The sequence below is a fragment of the Balaenoptera ricei genome, chromosome 3, assembly GCF_028023285.1.
Source record: "Balaenoptera ricei isolate mBalRic1 chromosome 3, mBalRic1.hap2, whole genome shotgun sequence".
Classification (NCBI taxonomy): Eukaryota; Metazoa; Chordata; class Mammalia; order Artiodactyla; family Balaenopteridae; genus Balaenoptera; species Balaenoptera ricei.
This window is the reverse complement of record NC_082641.1, coordinates 147,529,617-147,556,633: the sequence shown is the minus strand read 5'-3', so window position 1 is coordinate 147,556,633 and position 27,017 is coordinate 147,529,617. Positions and strand designations below refer to the sequence as shown.

General features: G+C 47.8%; 1 protein-coding gene across 1 annotated transcript in view; it reads right to left on the bottom strand.

The window, feature by feature from the left end:
* The window catches only part of WWC1 (WW and C2 domain containing 1), a 149,841-nt gene that overhangs the window by 70,856 nt on the left and 51,968 nt on the right, over positions 1-27,017 (bottom strand). The window contains exon 2 of the mRNA XM_059917651.1: positions 4,530-4,639. Coding sequence (XP_059773634.1) covers positions 4,530-4,639 — 110 coding nt within the window. The remainder of the gene's footprint in view (positions 1-4,529; positions 4,640-27,017) is intronic.

Below are 27,017 nucleotides of genomic sequence, written 5' to 3'. Positions count from 1 at the left end.
TCTTATGAAAGCTAAACATGGACACAGTTTCATCATTCAGCATGTCACGAACTCAGCTACACACAACAGCATCCCTCTGTCCCCTTCCCCCCTCATGCCCCCTCTCCCCAAAATGCAGCTACTTCCAGTAAACATTTAGCCGACTGAGCGCAGCCATCATTGAGACCCAGTTCTTCAGCCTCCTCCAGGCTCCAAACCTCTACCTACAAACACACTTCACACTCACTCTCCATACAGCTCACACGTTCACCGCACTTCACACATCCCTCACCCCACCGCCTCTACCCATCACATGCCTGTTTTCTACACGCACCGCATGCGCACCCACATGACTAACACTATTGAATTCTCTAACGGCTTGAACAACAATTGTCTTAAAAACAGCTGAACATCTGGAGAACGTCCAACCTTGTCACTACGGAAATGAATGCAAATGAAAAACAATGAAGTAACAGTTTAAACCTGTGATGAATTTATCGAAAAGTAACCGGCCCCATACTGATTGATGAAGGTATGAGAAAAATAGTACCCTTATTGCTGTGGCAATACAGATTGACACGATCTTTTAGAAATACTTATCAAACTAGGAAGAGGTACCAGAAGTCTCACGAGTGTTTATAATCTTTCACTTAGCGATCCTACATTTGGAAATACAACTCCAGGAAAGTATCATAGAAGAAAAAAGCAATATGCATAAAGATTCTTCCCCTAGTGTTATTTATTTATAACAAACAAATGGAAAGAACCCAAAAGGTCAGCAATAGGGGGGTATTATGGTACACTCATTTTATATGTTAAAATGTATCAATACATCTATTTGACACATTAAAAATGACAAATATGAAGACTAGGTAGCATCTCTCAAATATTCATGACATAGTATGAAGAGAAAACAGCAGAACACACAATTTGATCACTGATTAAAACCATCTAATCATGCTGGATGTACACGGCAGTGGGAAAACTGAATACGGATAAATGAAATAATGAAAGCGGGTTATATTTTGGAAAGAGTTGTCCATATTTGCTGTTTCCAATGCCTCCCCTCCGTTTTTTTTAGACTCACTCTAGTCAGGCTTTTTCCCCTAGTCCTTGTTCAAAGCTGCCCTCCAAGTCAGGGTCACCAGCGTCACAGAGGTTTGCTAAATCTATCGGTCAATTCTCAGTCCTCTTCGTACTTGATCTGTCAGAAGCATTTGACAGGGCTGACACCTCTCTCCTCGGTATGCCTCCTTCACATGGCTGCCAAGACGCTCTCGCTTTCCTCCCATCTTTCCGATCACTCCCCAGAATCATGACTGGTTTTCCTCTTCTCTGTACCCTCCTCCTGTCTGAGGACCCCATGGCTCATTCTTTGATTGTCTTCTCTCTGTCTTGACTTATTCCTTTGGTGATCTCATCCAGCTTCATGTCTTTAAATACTCTCTATATGCCAGCAACTCCCAAATACACATCTTCAGCCCAGTTCTCTTTTCCAAACACCAGATTCCTACATCAAACTGACCAGCAACACCTTCTCTCAGGTGTGTAACAGGCATGGAAGATGCGACACATCCCAATGAACCCTTGTTCCTTCTTCCTAAACCCACTCCTCCTGCAGTTTTCTCCATCCAATAAATGGCAACTCCATCCTGCCAATTGCTCAGGCCCAGAGAGGCTCATTTATCCCATTCTTTCACACCCCACGTGCAATCTATCAGGAAGGCTTGTTGGCTCTATCTTGAAAATACCTCCAGCTTCAGGCCACTTTTCACCACCTCTGCCACTACGGCCTTGGTCTGGGGCACTGTCCTTTGTCACCTGGACTGTTGCAATCATCTCTTACAAGTCTCCCTGCTTCTGCCCTTGTTCCACTAAGGTCTATTCTCAGCAAAGCAGCCAGAGTGATCCTTTTAAGACATAAAACAGGTCACGTGCCACTCATCTGCTTAAAATTTTCCAATGGCTCCCACCATGTTGAATAAAAGCCTGAACCCTTCAGGTGGACCACTGCCCACACTCTGCTGCCCTGATGCCCCTCTCCCCGCTTCCTCACGAATTCTGCTATATGCACACCTGCGTCCTTGCCATCCCTCAAGCGAGCTAAATGTGATCACGCAGTGGAGTTTTTGTTCGATCAGCTCTCTCTACTCGAAACGCTCTCCCCACCTCCTTCAAGTCTTAGCTCAAATCTCATTTTCTCGACAAGGTCTTCTTCCTGAAGACCTTTACCACTGTCCCTCCCCGCCACCCACAAAGGCACCCCAGCACACCTCAGCCCCATGCTCTGCTTCCCCTTTTCCCATAACACTGATAATTTTCTAAAATACTACATAATCTGCTTACTTATTCTGTTTATTTTCTGTTTCTTCTGCCAAAATGAAAGTTCTGTAAGGACAAGGATCATTGCCATTTGGAACTCTCACGTACCCCACGCTCCCAGAACAGTGCCTAGAACATTGTAGGAGGTCAATAAATATTTGCTGAATGAACGAACACTGGATGGTGGATTTAATTTGTTGCTCAATTCTATTGTGTCTAGAACTCTTAAGAGAGTAATTTCAGTCAGTGGATACACAGAGGATTGGTCTGAGCCCACGGCTCTGAGTGCTTGGGCCTCGATGGTCACATACATACCGCATCTGTATCACTGGCTCCGTCTGCGGAGGTGGTACCCTCCGTCCAATGAGAGCACCTTCCAGCCAAAAGAAAACCAGTAGCCCGATAGCTGGTAAAACTACCAGAGAGAATTCTTCCTATTGTGGTTCTCATCTACTCACCTCCTAACACATACCCCCATTTCTGCCATCATCCCCTCCAGAATAAACTCTGCCACTGCATGATACTCCATCCTTCTATCTCTCCAGCAACTCCCAGAAGCACCTGAAAATCTCACTCCCACCATCAGATTTTAATGAGGGGGATGCACTCAGCAATTACAAACAGGAAAGGACTGATTAGGGGTCCTGTACATCAGTGTTTAACCCAGCATACCGTGCAGACCTCCAAGCATTAACCTCATTCCCCACACATACTCAATTAGGCATATTTACTTCTCATTATCCCGTATGCAATCATGAGTGCTAATAAAAACCTCGGCTACCACCAACAATGCAATTAATGCCATTTAGCCGTCTCTCAGAAACTCTCCTATGCTTTGGTGCCAACAATAGTCTGCTCATTCACCCACTTGGTCGTGCATTCATGCACGTATGCCCTCTTCTATGTAGCAAAGGTCAAGTGCACACCTACTAAGTGCCTTACCAGGCAAAGGCCTGGGACTAGACAGGTGAATTAGACATTGTCCTGCTCTAGAAGAGCTAGTCTCGGTAGGTAAATGGTTATACTACAGAGCGACGAGGGGCACAGCAGAGGTATGAGCAGGTGCTACTGAAACCCAGAGGAGGAAGTGGATGGAGAAGCCCAACTCCACTCCCAGCACCAGTTCAAATCCCAGCTCTGCCATGTTTTGACTCTGAGTGTTGAGCAGTCGATTTCTACCTGTGAGTCCCACTTCTAAGGTGGGGATAATCACCCTAGCATGCCACAGGGAAGCTGGGATGATTGAATGAGTGATGTCTCTCCAGTTCCTCTCCCAGCACACAGCGCACACTCAGGAAACAGGGGCCACTGGGATTTGGCGCCCTAATCTCAACCTTCAGACACGTGCCTTTGCATCCCATTTTCCTCTTGCCTGAAAGGACAAAAAGGAATCCCACAGTTCAGAAGGTGGAGAGCGAGACAGAAACATCGTCTTTCCTCTGTACACGTGAACAAATGGGGCAGCGAATTTCCGAGGACAGGAATAGTCTTGGCCGAGAAGGTGCGTGATGGATGAGGCCCAAATACACAACAACTCTCCCCGGCTGGGGTACCTCGACCTGGGTTCTTCCACCTGTCAGACAACATGCTTCTTCCTGTATCAGCCTATGCCTCCATCATAGTCACAGAGACAAAGACACTAAGAATCTTCCCTCTGGGTCAGGATGCCTGGAGCACAGATACGACGTGAGGGTGGGCTGAACGGTGTGATGGGCTAGTGGCACATACAGTCAGACCACTCCATGACAGACACATACGTGTGCATGCTGGCTGCTGGGGACCTGGCTTTGGGGGCAGCGACTGCTCCAAAATGGTCTGGCAATGACAAGGACACATCTACCTTATAGGAAAAAAAATCTGTATGCGTGGAAATCAATATATGTAAAAAAAGAATATATGTACATATACACATAAACACACATGACTGGGAAACTTCTGGAGTGATACACAAGAAATTGATAGCAGTGGTTGCCTCTGTAAAATCGGGGAGATGGGTTGTGAGAGGTGGAGTTTTTAGATTCTATTTAAAATCCTTCTGAACTGTTATTTATATATGAGCATACATTATCTATCTATATCTACATTGACATCTCTGTCTAACTCTATGTGAAACAAAACACAATCTGGCTTCATGAGTCCCTGCTGGTAGCTCTTCCAGACTTGGGGGCTGGGCAGGAGGTAGAGGGATGGGCAGAGGGGATGGGAAGGGAGGACGGCCAGGAACTTACTGGTGTTGTGGTCTATGAAGTAATCTCCAACCTGTGGGTCGTACGCCTCTTCCCATCCCAGCGGCAACTCATCACTAATGCAGTCAGCAAAGGTGAGCGGTTTGGTGTACCTGGCAAGGGAGAGGAGAAACAGATTCCATCAGCCCACGGTCCCCAACACCCCGCAACATGTAGCTGCTCTCAACCTCCCTGCTCCTCTGCACCGACCCACCAGATCCAGAAGCTTTGCGCTGTGACACCAGCTCTGCTGTCCCCGGGAAGATGAATGCATAACTGAAGCAGCAGGATTAGAGCACCTGGGAGGGAGGCGGGGAATCTGCTCGGCTCCCAACTTTCCACAAACTGGGGAGTGATTTGAGCAAGTCACCTGCCTTCTCTGGGCCTCTGTTCCTGCATCTCTAAGTGAGGGGGGTGGTCACAGGAAAGGGCTCGAGGGTCAAGTCTTACTTCCGGACTCGAACTCCAGCCCTCTCTGGCTGCTCCACATGCAATTCACTTGTCCACCAGAGCCCCAGCCATCCCCCCGGCTCTAGCCCATGTCTGTCCTACCTCCTTCCCCTCTGGAAAACTAGCTTACGGCAGCATCTAGAATAGCAGATGTTCCCTCCTTGTGAGTTTGGCCAAAAACCGTATTTCTTTGCTTCCTGGGCCGATTCCCAAATGCCTGTACCCACTGCTGTCCTTCCCTGCAAAATCCAGGCCAAACTGATCTTTTAGCGATAACCACCCTCTAAGTCACCATATTGTGGGGAGTGAGGTAGTGGTAATCACCCAGTCTTGGTGGCTAAGTCAGATGGACAGACAGACAAATCACCCAACGAAACAAACAAAGGTTTTTCAAGGCTGGAAAACACCATAAACCCTTGGTCAAGCACTTTAGCCAGTGTGCAGGGAGCCAGGAATCTAGGTACACAAAAGTCAGCCTGAGTGGCGCCCCCAGACGGCCCCTTTGGTTTTTCCCCATAGCTGTATCTGCCTAAAATACATATTCTAATATTCTCCCTCTCCTGTCTGCTCCCAATCCCCTCCCAATTCTGGAAGCCCAGAAGGCTCTGCTTCAACACTCTTTAGACAGATTGGCAAACTGAGGTACAACGGGAGAGGAGGAAAGATGAGTGGGACGGGGTCTAGGATTCCTGATTAAGAACTTCCCTCCAAGCCACAGGAAATGACTCTCCCATCTTGTGCAATCTCCTTCCCTCTTAAACCCACTCCAAATCAAGCTTAAAGCAAAATATGTGGGGAAAAAAGAAACACTGCAAGAGCCCCTGGTGGATAGACCTGGTGTGTTCATGTGCCACTATATATCCAGGGTCTGGTAGGCTAAGAAAAGTATCTATTGACTGAAGGAATGGGTAGCCCCAAAGCTTCTGTTAGTCAGTAATTTACTGCTGTATTGTGGGAGACAAAGGATGAGGCAGAGGCGTATATGATATGCAACAGACTAAGCCCTATCCAATAAGGATTCAATAAGCATTACTTACCAGCTGTGTGAGTATGGCAACTTACTGTCCCTCTCTGAGCCTCAGTATTTTTATCTGAAATGTGGGGATAATAATAACTCTCCAGGTTGTCAATGTTAAATAAAGTCATGTTTGTAAAAACATTTAGTGCAGAGGCTGGTGCAAATGGACGCTCAAAGGACATTCTTCTCTGCTTCCCAGAAGGGGAAACTGAGACTAAGAAAGATTAAATAACATTCTCGATGTCCATAACAATGACAAAGCTGGGATTTCAAGCAAGGCACTCTGTCTTCAGAGCCCCTGTTGTGAGCCAAAAGGTTCTCTTGAAAGTTGACATCTTCAATGCATCTCCTGAGCCCCACGCAAAATTACAAGCCACCGTCTTGGAGTAAAAGAAGGAAGAGGTGGGGAAGACACAGGTGATTTCCTCGGGTCAGAAGGCACTTCATTCAGGAGCACCTTTGCCAACCTGGATAAAGTTTCCGCAAAGCTGTCTTCAGCCCACTCCACCACTCCACCCCAAGCCCTGCATAGACTTCAGAAACAAAAGACCATGTCCCTCAGTACTCCTCCTCCTCCTCAAACTACTGTAAATGATTTGTTCCCACTTCCTGATGGAGAATGAAGACCAGTGACCAACAGCCAAATCTCATCCAACATCATTTCATCTAACACAGCTTTGAAAAGGCCTCTGAAGGAAAACTCCATACAGAGGTATACTCCTCCACGGCAAGTGACTCTATTACTGAGGACAGATAAATCTGGGAGGGAACAGGAATGCCTGAGCCAACCACAGTCAGACCTTTGTTTCTGACTCATTCCTCTCCCTGGGCTCAGCCCTGAGAAGCCCCACCTGCCAGCCTGGCTGGGGAGATGGGAATCTTGTTAGTTACACTTTGCAACCTAGAAAATCAAGAAGATAAAAGATACATATCCTCTCCACAGCTCCCTGAATCCCTGTGTGGATCACCACCTTTCAAAATTCTTCCCTGGGGACGAATTAAATGATTTCATCAATGGTGCATCTAAGCAACAGAATCTTATGTTCCCCACGATCGGTGCTCAATAAACATTTGTGGAATGGGTGAATACAATAATGAATACCTAAGAACAAAAATTAATGGTGTGTTCTATATTTTGCCAACATGGAAGGATGCTCTTAACATTCTATGAGGAAAAGCAACATTGTTGAACAAGATATATACAATGGAATATTACTCAGCCGTAAAAAGAAACGAAATTGAGTTATTTGCAGTGAGGTGGATGGACCTAGAGTCTGTCATACAGAGTGAAGTTAAGTCAGAAAAAGAAAAACAAATACCATATGCTAACGCATATATATGGAATCTAAAAAAAAAAAAAAAAGATACTGATGAACCTAGTTGCAGGGCAGGAATAAAGGGGCAGACAGGTAGACATAGAGAATGGACTTGAGGACATGGGGTGGGAGGGCGAAGCCAGGGCTAAGTGAGAGTAGCATCGACATATATACACTACCGAATGTAAAATAGTTGGCTGGTGGGAAGCAGCAGCATAGCACAGGGAGATCTGCTCCGTGCTTTGCGATGACCTAGAGGGGTGGGATAGGGAGGATGGGAGGGAGGCTCAAGAGGGAGGGGATATGGGGACATGTGTATGCATATGGCTGATTCGCTTTGTTGTGCAACAGAAACTAACACAGTATTTTGAAGCAATTATACTCCAATAAAGATCTATTAAAAAAAAAAAAAAGCTACAGGATACTGTTACAGTATATGACATTTTGCCTAAAATGCATATATGTTTGTAGAAGAGGAACTGGAAAGATATACATTAAAATGCTATCTTGGTATAGGGTTTTTAACATAATTTAACTTTTTCCTTTCTAATCATTTTTTTAACTAGTTTCTCTGTAATATTCCTATATCAGTTGGAATTAAAATATTTAATAATGGCTAATTCTAGGCCTAGAAAACAAGTTATGTACATATCATGTTCCCTCTCTGGGCCACAGGCACTCTTCCTTTATTTTACCAGTGAGAAAACACACCCAACGTCACGGAGTTGGCAAACACCAGAGGTATAACCTGAAGCCCCATTGCCTGACTACAGAACCTGAGCTTTGCTAATAAAAACTGACAAGACCAAGGGAGTCTCAGAACAGTCTGGAGCACAAAGGAAGCTATGCCCGAGATACAGATGATGAAGCTGGGCAGGGGGAAATCTGAAGCAGGCAGACGGCACCCAAGCTGCGTCCTATTTGCAACTTCAGTATTCTATACCTTGGTGCAAAGCTACTCAATACGCTTGGATAATGCACGACTGCTTCATGAAAAGACAACTGTTTCACAGTTACCATGACAAGGGATTCACTGAGCTCTGTGTGTGAGGATGGGGACTGAGGGAGGAGCGGCAGGTCTAAGACACCCAAAATGCATCACTTTTCCAGAAAACCATTAACTCCACTGATTGTTCCAGGCTTGGACATCAAGAAGTCAGACCTGAAGTAAATGTTAGATACAAGTATCAGTAATGTACCCGACACTGGATATCCTACCAGGGCTGAGATGCTGATTCCTGCCTGCAGTGAACACAGATATCGTGCCCAACAGGGATAAAGAAGAGGGAATCCAGGGGACCCAATGTTAGACGGAGGGGGCAAGAGGAGAAAGGAAGGCTTTGGGTTTGATATTCAGGCTTCCCTTCAAAGCGATCATGGAAAAAAAACCAGAGGGCTGATATCCAGGCTCCCAGAGCTCTTCCATGGGAAAGAGAAAAGCTTCTATTGGAAGACTATGCAACTTACAAGAAATCTGGACAGCGAGATTCTCTCTGGAACAAATGCCAAGAGGGAGATGAATTATTCAGTGTGCAGAGACGTGTCATTCAGAGAATCAGGATGAAGAGAAGCGTTTTTAGCTGCACAAGGATTTAAACACACACACACACACATATATACATGTGCACACACTTCTCTTCCCAGAGAGAGGAACTGTCCGTTTAAACCAGTCTCCCCTGGGAAACTGTGGGTGCTTCTCTGGCCTACAGTGCTTCCCCTTGGGCAAGTGCCAAGAATGTGAGCTGGGAAGAGATGTCTGCTTTCAGATGTGGCCAGGCCTTGGGGGCCTGCCTGCAACTCCCAGCCCCCATCCCCTGTTGAAGCGATTCGCCCCAATCCAGCCCGGTACAGTCCCTTCCTCCAGCCTCCAAGTCCTGGGCTGCCGAAAACCCAGATCGTGAAATCAAATGACCCAAATGCCGGAGGGGTGAGAGGGAAGGAGGGAAGAGCGCCAAAAGAGAACTAGTTCTGCCTCTTCTTAATTACAAATCTCTGAAGGAGCACAAACATTCCTGAATGTTTCACAACAGGCTCTCCTGGAAAAAAAAGGGGCCCGGATGTGTTGCCTTGGAGACAGGTAGGGTCCTGTGGGATCACCTGTCCAGGAACGCAGGCCCCTCGTCCTCTTTCCAGCTCCACATCGCCACGGCTGGCATTCAGTATTCAGAGAGCGCGTCTTTTCTAAGGAGGCAGCTCAGGGAAGGAGCAGAAAGCCTTTTGCCAAGTCTAACACTGGGTGGTGATTCTCTTGGGACTGAAGAACGCATAACATATCTTTCATGTTCCTAGTGCTTCCCGAGCAATCCGAACGCTTCCCACAGTAACCTCTTTATCGCCGTCCAGCGGGATGCTGGCCCCCCCAGACCGTGCTCTCTCCGAGGGCCAACTGGGCGGGATCGCTTTCTAAAGGGCCCTGCAGACTGCATGCCAAGAACTGTCCAAACTTTCAGCCGAACCTCTCCTCCCAGCCCAGGCACAATGGCCAGGCCGGTTCTTCCCACCCCGGGGTGTTTCACACGCATAGTTCCCATAGCTCAGGATTACACAACTCCTGAGGACACGCCACCACCGGACCGCGGCAGAGCCCCAGTGCTAAGCAGCCCACACCTGCAAGGCTGGGGTGGCCGGAAGAAAGTGCAATCTTTGCAATTCTCCTTCCTCCCTTTAATTCGGTTTGGTGCAAACACCTTCATTCATTCCTTAAACAAATCTGGGGATTAAAAAAAATCACCATCTCCTAGTTGGTGAGGACGGCTGAGCACAGGAACCACAGCTGAACCGGAGCAAACACCCAGCTACAGAAGTGGACGAGACAGACAGGACATTGCCTTTACACTCCCGTCAGGGAGACACCCCAACCAGAAAATGAATCCACAGGATCATTTCAGAGACTCATGCTATTCAGAAAAGTATAACAGGGAGTGGGATTATGTGGAAGGGTGGGGCGGGGCAGGGCAGTCAAGGGAAGCAGGGGAAGCTTCTCGGAGGAGGTGATCTTGGAGGGGAGACCGGATGGTGGGAAGCATCAGGAACGGCCAGTACAAAGGCTTTGGGAAGGGATGATGGTGTGAGGAACAGAAAAGAAAGCCACGTATCTTCACATTATGAGTGATGGACTGGAGGTAGAGTGGGCAGAGGCTGGGCTTTTGGGGCTCTGGGGTCCCCGTTAAGACTTTGAGCGCCGCGCCACCCTAGTGCCGAGCTGCAGAAGGCGACCCAGAGAGGCTCTCTGACTCACCCTCTCCTCAACTCCTTTCTCCCTCCTTTCAATCAGTCCTCCAAGCAACAAGAATTTATTGCGTGCGCTTCCCTGGTGGTGCAATGGTTAAGAATCTGCCTGCCAGTGCAGGGGACACGGGTTCGAGCCCCGGTCTGGGAAGATCCCACTTGCCGCGGAGCAACTAAGCCCGTGCGTCACAACTACTGAAGCCCGTGCGCCTAGAGCCCGTGCTCCGTGTAACGAGAGAAGCCACGACAACGAGAAGCCCGCACACCGCAACGAAGACCCAACGCAGCCAAAAATAAATAAATAAAATAAATACATTTATAAATAAAAATTAAAAAATAAACTCAATCGGGCTTTAAAAAAAAAGAAGAATTTACTGCATGGACACAACAGCCTGGTCCCACGCCAGACACGACGAGGGCTAAGACACTTGAATAAGCCTTGTTTCTGCCTTCGAGAGCAGAGGGTCTGGCCAGGCAGCCGAGGCTTACGCTGAAAGCAGGGAGTGGCCCATCCCTGTGACAGCATGTATAGCGGTTACGCTACCTTAGACTGTGAACCCCAGGCAATGAGAGGATGCAGGGATAGTTAATAAGATGCTAGGTCAGCTGTACAGATGTGAAAGACCAAGGGGGTGGGAGAAGGGAGAGACTGAGACGACGGGGTGTAGGCGGGGGGAGGCTGGAGAAGGAAGTAGTCCAGGGAAGACGGTGGTGGGCTTCACGGCTAATGGGGAGGCCGGGTCGTTGCTACCCACAAAGGCTGCGGAATTGATGCTGGGCTGAAACCCACTCTCTGCTCCGTCTACAACCACAGGTGTGTTACTTAACCTTGTTAGTAGTTTCCTTCTCTGTGAAACTTAGACATTCCAATCTCATAAGGGTGTTGCAGGGATTAAATGAGATAACCCATGTAAAGTGCTTAGCACAGGGCCTGCCATGTAATAAGCCCTCAGTAAATGCGGGCTGTTAACAGCTGAGAGATTTCTGCGCTCTGCGCACCGTGAGAATTGTGTCATCTCTCATCTTAAGTTGGTTGGATGTGTTAGCTATTATCATATCATCGTCATCATCATTACTGTCCCCATTTTCCAACTCGAGAGATACGAGTGGTGGTTAAAAAAAAATCATAAGCTCTAGAGGGGTTGCCATGCAGGCGCCATCACTTACTCACTCTGTCCACTTGGGCGTGGACCCTAACTTGCCTGAACCTGCTTCTCCATCTGTAAAGTGGGGATGTTCCGAGTGACTACCTGCATTAAATGAGCTATGCTTGAGCCCACGGCACACAGGGCTCAACCAACATCACCTGTTCTTATCAGTTAGGTTTTATATCCCTTTCCATGATGAGGCAAAATACTTGTTTATGCTAATAGCCAACAAGCCTTGCACTGTATTCCACCGCCACCGCCTCCTTTCCTGGAGGACTTGGGACTCTGGTTTTTTTTGGGAAATTAAACCAGAGAGAGTTAAGAGGTGGCAGCTGGATTGGCTTTGGCTCTCAAAATGTGTTCTCTGAAGGAGGCATTTACACCAGGAATTTCCAAGTTTTCTTTCCCTCAAACACTTCCGTCCCTCTACCCTCAAAACACCTGTCTCGACATTCTGGTTATTCGACCCCCAGACTTCCTTGCTTCCCTACTTTGGTAGGACTGGTTTATCCAGAAGCTTTCTTGGTCTAGTCACTCCCTCTCATTCCTGGCATTCTCCTCTGGGGAGGGAAAGTTCCAGACTGTTCCCCCTACCTCCTTCTACTCTTTAACCCAGGCTTCCACAAACCAGTGGCTTACCTCCTCCTGCTAAATCCTGCCTTCACTCTGCCCCCCACCGAACTGAGTTCTTGGGATCACACACCTGAGCCTTGGGCCTGTTCCCTTCCTTCGTCTCCATCCCCATGTCTTTATGCCTACTCATCCCTGGATACCCTCCAGCTCACTGACACAGTGGTGATTCTGCTATTCCTCTGCATCTCACTTGCTGGGATTTAAGATTAAGATTCTGAGAACCAGATCACGGATTAGCCTAGGCATGGCCAACTGACTACTGGGTGGCCAAATTCAGCTTATAGATATGTTTGTCTGTCTACTACAGTGCTGTGTTTTAAGAATGAAGCTAGCGTGCCTTTTGAAGGCAGGCACTCTCTAGATGCACATAGTCCCCACTGCTCTCTAACATCTTTCTCCTGCATCTTGTCTTATCTAGAGGCAGCATAGAGTAGAAATTAGGAGCACAGGGCTTTGGAGCCAGACTCCTGGGGCTTACATCTCGGCTCTGCCAGTTTCTAGCTCTGTGACCTTGGGCAAGATACTTAAACTCTATTCGGCTCAGTTTTCACACTTGCAGAACAGGAGAAATAATAATACATTGATTGAGCATGGATTCTGTGCCAGGAACTGTTCCAAGCACTTTACATATGTTAACTCACTTGGTCCTCATAACAACGCTTTCAGGTAAGTACTGTTCAAACCCACCATACAGTGTTCTTTGAGGATTAGATGAGATAATGGATGAAATATCACTTTGGTATATAGTACGTGCTCAATAAATGTGAGCAACTCATTATTATTTTCATTGCTGTCCAAATGAGGCACCTGATGCAGGGGTATTAAGGAATGTTAAAACTGAGTGTGATATCTGGGATCTGACAAATCAACTCCTTGTTTTATTGGTGAGAAAACTGAAGCACAGAGAGAAAGACATGCCCAGAGCCACCCAAGGACCCAGTGGCAAGGCTGAGACTAAAACCTGGGGACCAAGCCCAGGCCTGCATCACACTCATGACACCAAGAGATCAAGGCAGCCTGGTGCTGAGTTCAGCTCCATCTGAGATACAGCAATCATCTGAACAGGCTTCAAGAAATAGTTATTGATAGTATTGTCCTGGGCTAACTAACCCTGTTATACTGGAAGGAGAATTATCACTGGGCCAGAACCCGTATGAAACTATGAAGTTCCCATTCATGGACAGACAAGGTTGGGAGATGGGCCCTTCGTTTTGCTTGTTCCCTTGTTGGAGGGTAATTCTCTTAAAGCCCAGTACCACAGCAGAACAGCAAAGCACTGGGTATACATGTTTGCCCTTCACCCAGCTCCATTCTCATTCCCGAATTGGGAGTTAGGCTAAGGAGGTTCTGTGCCCTATAGAAAGGGCCAACAGAACCAAATGGGACTCCCAGTTCCATCTTTCCTAGCTGTGTAATCTTAGGTATTCCTTCCCCAGCTCTAAGCCTCAGTTTCCCCATAGGTATAAAGCAGTCAAGAAAACCTGCCTCACGGGGCTCTGGTAGCACTGAACGAATTAGTACATTAGGAACAGCTCAATAGAGCCCTTGGCATGTGGTGCTGGGCAGATATGCAGAGCTCCTCCTTTTTGTATTTATGACCCTGAGGGCACTCAACCCCCAGCTTTGCTCCTTTCCAGTCCCAAGAGCTGGGTTTCCAAAGGGTCCTCCCAGGTGCTGGGCTGTCCAGGAGCTTCCAGCGTGATGGACAGAGGCCAAAGCCACCCTTCCCTGGAATCTGGCCATTCCTGTTCCTTGAGCTCTGACCCTCACCCCAGCCATGCAGCCTGAGGAGCTGATCCTTCTGGAAATGGAACTGGCCATGAAGGCTTCTCTGGGATCCTGACCTGTGGCTCCTTCCATGACAACACAGTTTAGGCAGAGCATTGGAAGGGGAGTGACGAGATCTGGGTTTGAATCCTGATGTTGCCACCAGATGAACCAGGCCCTTGGGGAAGGCACCCACCCTCTCTGGGCTTCCCATCTGTAAAATGAGGGAGCTGAGATGTAGCATTTCTAAGGCCCCCTTTGCAGCTTCAACATTCACAAGTCTTCTATCTTGCCGGTCCCCAAAGTCAAGGGCCTTGTGAGGCTGCAATGAAACAATACATCTTTTGCTGAAGGTCAATTAAGTACTAGGCACTGGACCATATGCTCTATGTGAAATAAATCATGTCCTTTACCTTCACAACATTTCTGTGAGGCAGATACAGCCGCCCTCATTTGACCAACAGGAAATTGATGCTTCACAGTAATGCAATAATAATAATAAAAGCTGAATTTCATTGAGTACTTACAAAGTACACATAGACTCTGTTTCAACGATTCTGAGCTGCACATTTTAAAATACATTTTAGCATCTCCGAAACTGGGATGTGTGTTAGCACTGCTGACATCTTACGACACTGTCAGCTAGGCTGCGGTCCTGATGGAGCTGTCACCGCCCGTGTGTGCACAGACATCAAAGATGTCATGGGCTTGGGATAAAATCTCAGAGACAATAGTGGAGCACTTTTAACCCCTAGGAACCAAATGATTGTGGGGAAGGGTGGAGAAGGCAATGAACAGACACGTTTAGCAACATTCCCAAAGCAGGAGTGCAAGGGAGGCTACCACTGCATAATTGCCACGCTGGCTGCAGAGCCCAGCACCGGAGCCTTTGAGCTTCTCTGTGGGCTCTATAACAAGGCTGCATCACCAACACCCTTGAGGGCACCAAGGATGACGATATTAAAAGCACAGACATCAGTAATTCTGAGCTAAAAATTGACTCCAAAGAATTGGATTCGGAATGATAAGATGTATTAGGAACACTGGAGCTTTATTTTTGTTTAGGTATTCCTTTTTTTTTTTTTTTGGTATGTAAAAAAGCGATATGTGAGTAACAAAAAAAACCTAGGCTTGAAAGATTTATTTTGATGAGTATGAAATAAACATTCTAGTTAATTTAAAAACACTGAGTCATAATTTAATTGGTAGCACTTTTCCTTTCTTAGTGGCACATAAAATAATGGTGCTTCTTAAAATCAATGTTATGTTGATTTGTAATAACCTTACGCTAGACACAATCCAAATGTCCATCAATAGGGGAATGGATAGACAAATGTACATCCACACACTGGAATACTACTCAGTAATAAAAAGGAACAAACTATTAACACACACCACAATACAGATGAATCTCAGAAATATACTGGGTAAAAGAAACCAGGGAAGAAAGAGACTGTACTGTACGATTCCATGTATGTAAAATTCTAGAAAATACAAACCAACCTTAAGGACAGAAAGCAGTGGGGCTTCCCTGGTGGCGCAGTGGTTGAGAGTCTGCCTGCCAATGCAGGGGACACGGGTTCGAGCCCTGGTCTGGGAAGATCCCACATGCCGCGGAGCAACTAGGCCCGTGAGCCACAACTACTGAGCCTGCGCGTCTGGAGCCTGTGCTCCACAACAAGAGAGGCCGCGATAGTGAGAGGCCCGCGCACCGCGATGAAGAGTGGCCCCCGCTCGCCGCAACTGGAGAAAGCCCTCCCCTGGCACAGAAACGAAGACCCAACACAGCCATAAATAAATAAATAAATAAAATTAAAAAAAAAAAAAAAAAAAAAGGACAGAAAGCAGATCAGTAGTTGCCTGGGGAGGAGTAGAGGGAGAGAGGGATTATAAAAGGGTACAAAGAAAGTTTCGGGGGTGATGGGAATGTTTGTTATATTGATTATGAAGACAGGTTCATAGATGTATATGTGTATGTCAAAATTCATCAAATTGCACCCTTTAAATACATACAAGTTAGTGTGCTTCAGCAACTCCTCAATACAGTTGTAAGGAAAAAATAAAGGAAAACCCCATATTCAATACTATATGATATTAACTTATTTAAAATAATCTAAGTACTACTATTAGTTCCATTTTACAGATGTGGAAACTGAGACATAGAGAGGCAAGCTGATACATCCTGGGACACTTAGTTTGTCAGGAGGCAAATCCAACTGGCTTCAATTTTCAGCTCTGCCACTGAGGAACTATAGCCAAGTCCCTTCCTCACCCTGGACCACTGTTTCCCCGTTCCCACCATAAGAAGATGACACAGTGATCGCTAAAGGACCTTTCCGTACTGAGTTTCTAAGACTGTGTCCTAAGGAATTGTCCAAGGTCACACAGCCACAGAGGAATGGATCCTCCTGGCACTCAGGTTTCCTAACACTCCCTAGTCACCCTGGCCCATATGCACCCGTTCTCTGAACACCCCTTCTGACTTCCCCTTATTGTATACAGCGGTTGTCCTCAGCCCTGAGCTGCATCAGAATCCCCTGGAGGGCTTGTTAACTCACAGAGAGCGGTGACTCACTGCCAGAGTTTCTGATTCTGGGCTGCACTGAGAATTTGCATTTCCCACAAGCTCCCAGGTGATGCCAATGCTGCTGGTCCCAGCGCCATACTTAGGACGACTGGTGTATAACATCCCCTATTTAATGACTGCAGGAACTTTAGAAGTGGTATCGAACCTTGTGTTCGAGAAATCCCTCTCCTTCTCCTTCTTTATCAAAGCTTTCTGCCTCCCGTCCCACTCTCAGGGCCTGGTCATGGCCCCCCGGCCTCTCTCTGAGTACAGTCCTGCAAGCAGCCGTATCAGCCCTTTCCTAGTGTTTGCTGAGCTCCTGTCCCACACAGTGTCTTGCCTGAGGTTACACAGCCAGTGAGCACACAGCAGCACACGGACCTGATTCCGGAACGCAGGTTCTTAACCCCTCTGCTCCTCTGCACTTAGGAGGTCCTCAGTGAGCATCACTTTCTGTCCTCCCACATTAAACCAGCCCTCTACCCTTTGCATCTATCTGCAGACAGAAGGCCAAGCAGAGCTGGGGGGCGGGGGGTGAGGGGGAGTAATTGACTGCACCCTGGCCTACTGGCTCTACAGGTGCCCCTGTTCTGCAGGTGTGGGACCAGACCACAAAGCCCACTGGCCCCATCTCTGCAACCACCAAGGGTGTCCTGGGTGCCCTTTGTGTCTTCAGATTCACACCCATCACCTCATGCTGTAACCCACACGGCTTCTATCGGCCCAGGCCCTCCACACTCTACATCCTGCTACCTCCGGCTGCCCTTATATTTATATATAAGGGGCTCCAAATGTCTGGCTTCCAACCAGCCCCCTTCTCCAGGTCATTCCACCAGGACCACCAGCAGAAGCCCTTTCAAAGCTGAGCCATGCATTTCACACTAGAGGCATCCTGCCAGAGCTCCGGGGGGGACATGGCATTGGACCCCCTACTATTCTACGGGCTACATTGGCAGGGCAGCCCCCAGGTTGCCTGCCCAGGCAGGTAGGGCCTTCCTAATAACCTTTCCTAGATGCTCTGGCTGGCATGTGTAGGAAAGCACAAGGCAGCACAGCCTGGCCATGTCTGAGAATCTCAAAATCTGAAGATGCCCAAGTGTTTGCCGATTGCATCACAGTGGGCCGACTGATCTAGCCCAGAAGCTCGCCTTGCCTGTCCATGTAACCGCTATTTCTTTATTCTCCAAGACCACAGAGGCCTACAGTGACTGATTACAAAGGAGCTCTGCACAGGAGGTGAAAAGAAAATGGTTTTTACCTCTGAAAAGTACAACTTTAAGGGTTTATTTTCCCTCCCATTATTTCTTTTTAAGGAAGAAAACAGACCGTTGTTCCCCAAAGGGAAGCCCTACCTGAGAGTCAACATTAAACACCAAAGTGTTCTGAGCTGAAGGCGGCTGAATTAAAGTCAGCAGCGAAACAAATAAGCAATTAAAACAGCTATTTGGGGAAGCCCTAGAAAGCAGCAGATACAATATGAATTATTCATTCACGCTGCCAGGATGACTTCTGGGTATTGTCCTCTGCGCCTCTGTTCTCTTGCTCTTGTTCATTCAGCCGTTCAAGCACAGAGAGGGGACACAATACGCTGGCCCTGGGACATGGGTGCCTGAGCTAGTGTGCGCAAACACGCAAACACACACACACACACTCCACAAGGAGGCCAGGTGGCCACTCCAGATGGTGAGCCACATGGAAAAGAAACCCACAGGTTGGCAGACGCCTCAGCTCCTGTGCCAGGGGAGAATATATGAATTTCCAATGGGCCCAAGAGGTATGTGTGTGTGTATGTGTGGTGTGTGTGGTCACACAAGCGTGGATGGTATGGGGGGGTGGGTCATAGGAAATCACCTGTGCAGTGCAAGAGAGAATATATATAGTGTTTCTAATACTCCACAAGCTTCCTAGCTGCTCTGGGATTGATCTGGGGGGCTTAACAGGCAATGGGTGGGATCTGGACAATTAGCTGAATCCCACACTGAGCCCACCCGAGGCCTAGACATAAAGGTTGAGCCCACCCCCACCCCCTCCCCGGGCTTGATGGAAGGGCTCTATCTGTGCTCTGAAGCCATGAGCCCCTCCTGCTGCCTGATCATAGGAGCAGCATTGTGATGTCATATCTTATACCCATCCAGGTGACCCTGGACAAGTCCCTTCCCCTCTGTGGGCCTCAGTTTCCCCATCAATGAAACCGGGGGCGGGGGGTGGACTCCATCTCAACGCCATCCTTCCAGGTCTGGCATTACATGGTACCGTTTTGTCATGAAAATCTAGCATCTTGGAGGTGACTTGCATGCTCCTGTTTTGACCCAGAGTCAAAACCTTTAGCAAATAACAACACTAACACACAGCACTTTAAGTGTACTAATTGTCATTAAATTCTCATAGCAATCCAGTTAAGTGGCTCCCATTACGATCCCATGGTACCCAAGAGTAAATGGAGCCTTAGAGAGAGATGTTAAGTTGACCAAGGTCGCTCGGCTGTTAAGAGGTAGACTGAGCATTTGACTTCAGGTCTTAACTATTCCTCGGAAAGTGAACGGAGATGGTGAATCTACATAATTGGGAGGCCGGAAGAGGTAATGTTTTAAATACCGTGGAATTGAAAACTATCCCCTGTGGTTTTAAACTGTAAAGTCTGGTAAGAAGGGAAAATTAGGGGGCTATTTTTGCTCTGGCTACAAATATTAGGGACGAACATTAGGAATGTTTATTAGGAACGCTGTGGGGGAGGCTGTGTGAGCTGGGGAAGATAAAGAGAAGAAGAAGGTGTGTTTTAGACAAATTGAAAGAGATGTTCGCTCTCGGCGCCCAACCCAGGAGCAGAAGTCACAGCTGACAAAGGACAGGAGCAGTCAGGGAAGCACCTGGTTCCTATAAGAGAAGGGGCCTCAAGAACTTAATCCACTGCCTTGAAGACAAACGCATCCGCGACTTGCTGCTGTTCTGACCCTACGCGGCTGGGAAGATTTATACGCAAAGATGTTCAAGGCAACATTATTTACCATGGGAAGAAAAAAATGCGTACAGCCTCAGTATCTGTAGGGAATGAATAGTTGGTAAATTATGGTTATAATCATTTGATGCAACTGTTTGAAATGGATGCTCAGGAAGCATTTTGAATGACAGAAGGGAGAAGGTTTATATTACAGAATTGAAAAGAAATTTAAAAAGCAGGTTACAGGGCTTCCCTGGTGGCGCAGTGGTTGGGAGTCTGTCTGCCAATGCAGGGGACACGGGTTCAAGCCCTGATCCGGGAAGATCCCACATGCCGCGGAGCAACTAAGCCCGTGCGCCCCAACTACTGAGCCTGCGTTCTAGAGCCCGCGAGCCACAGCTACTGAGCCCACGGGCCACAACTACTGAGCCCACGTGCCTAGAGGCCGGGCTCTGCAACAAGAGAAGCCACCGCAAAGAGAAGCCCGCGCACCACAAAGAAAAGTAGCCCCCGCTCCCGCAACTAGAGAAAGCCCGTGCGCAGCAACAAAGACCCAATGTGGCCAAAAATAAATAAATAAATTAAATAAATTAAAAAAAAAAAAAAAGCAGGTTACAAAACTGTGCATGCAGCATAATCTTACCCGCCTGCAAGTAAAAGGGAAAATGACTAGAAGGAAAAATGCCAAAATGTTGACAGTGTTCGCTGTTTCCTTGTTGGGGATGAAGTTCAAGTTTGTTTGTTCATTTGTTTTTGCTTCTCTCATAATCAGAAATAAGACAAAAACCCCTAAAAATACCAAGTACATTTTTCAGTCCTTCTCTCCAGAACCCCTTACTCCCCCTTCATAAAAAAGTCATTCGAAAATGAATCCTAATTTTCCTCTTACAGAAAAATTCAGAGTCTAGAAAAGCATTAAAATATTGAAAGAAAACAAGCATAAACAGTAGTTACATGATTCCTGCATAGAATTGGGGCCACGAAGCACTGTGGAGGCCAATGAGACCCCCAGCATGGCCCTGGTCCAGCTGCCAGGAGAGGAACAGAGGCAGCCCTCCTGGGTCTCCTCCCTAAAGTCTGAGACCCCAGAAGAGACAAGCTTGGGAGTTTGTCTAGAGATTGATGTGAAAGGCCCTGAGGAGATGTGAAAATCATTACAGGAAGTGCCCTACATACGAACCTTCAAGTTGTGAACTTTCAAAGATGCAAATGTGTGTTCACATGTCCAATCACGTAAGCTAGGTCACGTGTCTGGCATACATTGTCACGTGCGTGCATCCTCTACAAGTGGTTGTGCTTTTGTGGACTTTACTGTACAATACTGTAGAGAGTACAGTAGTACAGGATCTTTATAGATAAAATTGAATCCAGCCAGGAACCAGCACCTGTGCCCTCAACATCAGGCATGCGTGAAACTGCAGCTTGTCCTCCGTCTCCTATTGCTGACGAGCCTTCAGCTCTACCATCTCCCACCTCCTCTCCCTCCTCCAGTCAGTAACTCTTCTTGCCTGTTCACTCAGTGCCACCCCCTGTATGCCAGCTGTTGTACTGTACTACTGTACTTTTCAAGGTACCGTACTGTAAGATTAAAAATGTTTTATATTTTTTTGTTTTTTATGTATTATTTGTGTGAAAAGTATTATAAACCTATTAGAGTACAGTACTATATAGCCGATTGTGTTAGTTGGGTACCTAGCCTAACTTTGTTGGACTTACAAATAAACTGGACTTACGGGGGCTTCCCTGGTGGTGCAGTGATTAAGAATCCGCCTGCCAATGCAGGGGGCACAGGTTCGAGCCCTGGTCTGGGAAGATCCCACATGCCCCGGAGCAACTAAGCCGGAGCGCCACAACTACTGAGCCTGCACTCTAGAGCCCATGAGCAACAACTACTGAAGCCCGAGCACCTAGAGCCCGTGCTCTGCAACAAGAGAAGCCACCGCAATGAGAAGCCCGCGCACCACAACGAAGAGTAGCCCCCGCTCACCGCAACTAGAGAAAGCCCGCGGGCAGCAGTGAAGACCCAATGCAGCCAATCAATCAATCAATCAATAAACTGGACTTACAAACACGCTCTTGGAATGGAAGTCGTTCGCACGTAAGGGACTTACTGTTCTCGATAATCTCCCTACCGACATCAGGGTATGAAGAACAGAGGAAAAAAACCAAATGATTACCAATGACCCCAAATTAGGTTTTGCTGGTGGAGTGCTAGTGGAGGGTAAAAAATAAGGGGCAGCTTGAAATATTTTGTGTGTCAAATAGAAAGTTGATAGAGATCAGACCACAAACCGTTATAAGACCATGGTTAGAATACTCAGCAGCAGGAGCTGTTAAAACAACTCTCAACTCCAGTCTCCCTGCCCTGAGAATGTTCTGGCTGAGGAAAAATGGCAGCAGCTCCCGGCTGCTCCTGGTAAGGACACAACACCAAGATCACCCAATGCAAACTGCAGGCTATTTCACATGCTCCATACCTTTGCCTTCACTGTTCCTTCTGCCCAGAACATTCCTTCCTTCCTTCCTTTTTTTTTTTTTAAACAATATATGTACTTTTATTATTTGTTTATATGTCTGTCACTTCCATGAGTTTCACAAGGACTTGAGCAGTATCTTATTCATCGCTGTAACCTCAGCATCTTATATGAGCAGACACCGAGTGAATGTTCATTGAATGAATAAATGTACTCACAAAAGAGCAAACGAAGAAAGAAATGGTTCGTGGCAATTCCCAGCAGGGTTCAGAGCTAGGTCCTCTACGTTCCAAGTTTTGCTTGACCCAACAAAGAAATCTGTGATCGGGTCTTCAAAGTGCCTTTGCATTCTTGACCATATTTGATTCTCAAATACCCATCACAACAGCGGTATCATTACTATGTTGACTAGTAATCAAGATCTTGGGAATCCCCCATTTTACAAATGAGCAAACCAATACTCAGAGACTCTCCTAAACCGACAGGGCTCCCGGGTCCCTGTTTGTGCCAGGACTGGACATGGGCCACGGGAGCCCTGGCCCACTGCTCGGTCCCCTCCTGAACTGTCTTGATGGCTCTCCCCTGTCATTCCCAGCTGGTAACTGGAGAAGAGTGTAGAAATGGCCAGTTCTCCTTCCCTGGGGAATGGATTACCCATGGGTAGCCAAGGAAGGTCTCTGTCTCCTACTCCTGTGTCACTTTCATTAGTATAATCATCATCATGCAGAAGCGAAATTTTCCCTGGCACATGCATTCCACAGGCCTTGGAGAGCTCTGCTCAGAAGTCCTGGGAGAAGGAGGTGACACCCGAGGGTGGAAACAACCCTTGTGGATTGTCTATAGGTGTCAGTTACTGGGGAGCCCCTGCTGGCTCCATCACCACACGCTCTCCCCAGATCAGAGCAGGGGCTGGGCCGGGAACACTCCCAGCCAGCTGACTTAGAAGCCAGCTTGGCACTCATGTACTTCGGCTACTTTTCCACAGACACCAACACAGAGGGGCCCAGAGCCTTAACTAGGTCAGGGGAGCGGGCAAGGGTTCGGGGACCACGGAGACCCGGGTCCCCAGCTGTGAGAGCTCGCGCCAGACTCTTCACCTCTGTGGGCCACGTGCAGTCGGCTCCCCGAGCACGGAAAGGGGCTCACGAAGTGTGGGTTCCTTCGCTTCCCTCTACTTTCTCTCCTGAGTGAAGCCTTCCAAGAGATACGCTTTTTAGCTCCTTAACAAAGTCTGATCAGTAGAAATCATGTGGCCAGATTTCATGGTGGAAAAAGAACATATTTGGGTCAAGTACCAGTGGATGAGCCAGGATCCTTCCCTCCTGGCTCGCTCTCCACGTCCTACATGGATGGGGAAACTGATCCTTGAGCTTCAAGCTTTTCACAGTCCACGGCCTGGACCTTCACCAGCTAGATTTCCAGAAGCCCCCAGATCTCTCCCATTTGCTCTCATCAGGGTCTCCGAGGGAACCCCTGCCATCTTGCTCTCTTTTTTCTTTGGCTCTCAGCCACCCCCTCCCCGCCTCTCCCCCTCCCCACTTTGCAGCCCCCTTTCCTCACTCCTCCAGCTGTTGGCTTTCTCGGTTCTTCTACCCCCTCCCTTCCTGCTCCCCCGCCCCACCCCATAAAACACTCCAAATAAATCCAATCTTGCCACTCTCCTGCTTCAATCCCTTCAAAGCCTTGCCACCCAAACCAGGAGGATATCCTAACTTTTGGCTGTGGCCCGGCCCCCTGCCCACCTCTCCAGCCTTATTCAATTCTCAGAACTCAACCACCTCATTCCCACCTCACATCCTTGGCTCGCACAGTGCCCTCTGCCCGGGATGCCGCTACTTGTGCCCACCCACATGTCCGTCCACAGTTTGCACAGCTGTTCCCTTCTGTCTGTCAGCTCTCAGCCGCAAGGCCATCTCTAAGAGGCCTTCCCAGGCAGCCCTGCCTGAGTGGGCCCTCCCATCACTTTCTACCACTGTATTTGTTGACATGTTGTCTGTCTGTCTGTCGGTCCCACTCAAACGGAGCCAGCCTGCCGACCTCACCACTGTCTCCCTACGGCAGACCACAGAGTTAGCTGATGCCTCTACTCTCTGCTGAATGAATGAAACAGAGGACTTGTGAGTATCCCTTCCTCTCCAAGGGGAAAGTTCAATTTTGGTTTTTTTAAGATTTTTTTGATGTGGACCATTTCAAAGTCTTCATTGAATTTGTTACAATATTGCTTCTGTTTTATGTTTTTTTGGTCCCTAGGCATGTGGGATCTTAGCTCCCCGACCAGGGATCGAACCCTCACCACTCCCCAGCACTGGAAGGCGAAATCCTAACCACTGGACCGCCAGGGAAGTCCCTGGGGAAAGGTTTTTGAGTTTCTTTTTTTGTCTTTGTTTTCCTTTCCCTCCCTCCTGAGGCACAGTCCCTGAGCCTAACACTTACAGAGCCAGCACCAGACTCCTACAGAGTTCCAGGGGCACGAAGCACGTGGCCCCATTCCAGGGTCTGTTACAGGCTCACGCTTGACCCTCAATGCCTCCACACAGTCCACAGCAAACTGGAAACTACCAAAGAACAGGCCCTGAGAACCCTCCTTGGGAAGGCTTTGAACTGATAGGGCCAGAACAGGAACATGAAGAAGAAACTCCCCTCCATGGAGGGGATGACATGGGCCTCCAGAAACGTCTCTCTGTGGACTGGCCAAAGCCAGACCCTGGAACTGGGTCCACAGTGAACCCCAAGGGTCCTGTTCACTTCAGGAATAATAATTTATTTCTGTACCTAGGACAGTGCTTGTGCTGGCCACATCCCAGGCTCCCAGAGGATGGAGGAAAGAATGAATGACTTTTTTTAAAGTAAGCTAAAATACATTTCAGAAATTTATCCAAAAAAAAAAAAAAAAGGAAAAAAACCCCCAGAATTTTTTAAAAATTAAAAAAAAAAGAAATTTATCCAAATAGTTGAAATGCTGCTTTTCCTTAGAGAACAAGCAAACCAGTACAAAAAGATTCAACAATGAACCCTGGTTTATGTCTGCTCGATGGCATCAATATTGAAAAACAAAAGATGAAAAAACATTAATTTTTGAAGGAGCCTAAGCTAATGAACAAATATCTTTTACAGAGTTATTAGGCGCCCAGCACTGAGTACCGTTCATGAGCTTACTTACACCCAGCTGGAAATAAACACACAAACATATTCATTCATGCACGATAACATATATGAAGGCATGAAAACAATGAGGACATTGTTTAAAATGAAACTTTCGTGAAACGGGCCACAGGATTCAAAGAAAGGAGAGCCCTGCAGGCTGGCTGCTCCCAGGAGGCTCCCGAAAGGAAGCAGGAAGTAGCCTGGGTCTTGAAGGGCAGCACTTGGAGTCAGCACAAGTAAACAACACGGTGTGTCTTCAACCTTCACCACCAGGCGTGTGCAGCAGAGGAAACGAAGGCCTCGAGAGGGGCTGTGATTGGCCCGATGGCACACAGCTGAGGAAGAACAGCCCTCAAGACCACAGTCCAGGCCAAGGGGGCTGGGATCCCTGGGGGCTTAGATCGGGGAGGAGCAGCGACCCTAATTCTTTGGGGCGGAAAGACTCAGCAAGGTCAGAGCAGGCCGATGCCAGGAACAAGGCTGTCGCATGTTTGCACATCAACAGCACCTTGTCTCTTTGCTTAGGAACTTCTCATGCAAAGGGCAAGAGCGACCTCAGGGTCTGGAAGAAAATTCTGGAAGGAAGAGGCAGGCTGGTCTTGGGGCTGCTCCAGGAAAGCCTGGGAAGGAGCGGGGAAGGTCAGTGGTGGCCTCTTCTTAGGGAAGGCAGGAGAGGGAAGTGAGCAGATCTGCAGAGGTAAGCCTGGGGTGCCCCAGGGATGAGAGGCAGCTGGGAGGGGCTGTCCCGGGCACCCTAGAAGGGCCCAAAATACACAGAAGGGTTTCCATGTGGGAGCGAGGCTGCTGGTGGAGTGGAAGGGACATGGGTGTTAGAGCACACAGGTCTGGGTTCAAGTTTGGGTTCACTCACTGATCATCTGGTAAGTAACTTCACCTCATTAATAATAATAACAATAAGAGCTCTCATTATAGAGCATTACTATTTGGCAGGCACTGATCTAAGAGTTACAAGTATGAACTCAGTTTAATTCTCCTAGTAATCCCCTGAGAAGATACTACTCTGTAGCATTTTAGATGGAAACTGAGGCATGAAGAGGTTGAGCCAGTTGCTCGAGCCCCTACAGCAGGAAAGCCAAGCCGCAGAGCTGGGAATTTAACCCAGGCCAGCAGGTCCTGCGCTCTTAACCACCAATGAATAAATAAGGGAATAAAAATAAGAATACCCTGCAGAGTTATTTTGACAATCAGAAGGAAAAAAAAAAAAAAAAAAAAAAAAAGTCTGGGAGGCTCTGGAACCAAGTTGGAGCTCAACGAATGTTACCTGAATAATTACCAGATAAACCCAAAGCCCAGCTGAAGCTGCCCAGGCAAAAGAAATATCTGCAAGGGTATACTGTGTCTTTCTTTGTAAACGTTATTTCAGCGCCTGGCTGGATATCTCATTTTTCAGATGATGAAACTGAAGCTCAGGGAGGTTAACTTTCTTAAGGTCCCAGAGTCGGGAAGCAATGGGGATGGGAGGCCAACTGTGTCTCTGCTGTAAAACACACGGTAAGCGCGTCCGGAATAATATTTTTCAAACCGTGTCCGTTAATGTTTATTGAGCTCTTGCCCGTGCCAGGTTGTGTGCTCAGCGCTGTGTGCCTTGTCTCATTTTACACTCCCATCTACCCTCTGAGGAAGGTACTTGGATGACCGCCAATACACAGGAGAGAGGAGCCCACCGCTGGAAAGCAGCAGCTCTGGGCTCTGAATCCACATGGGCTCCTTCGACTACACCAGCGGCCCCTCCAGGATGACTGGGGTAGAGAACGTGGAGCAAACCAGGGTGTCCTGGGTGGAGAGCGT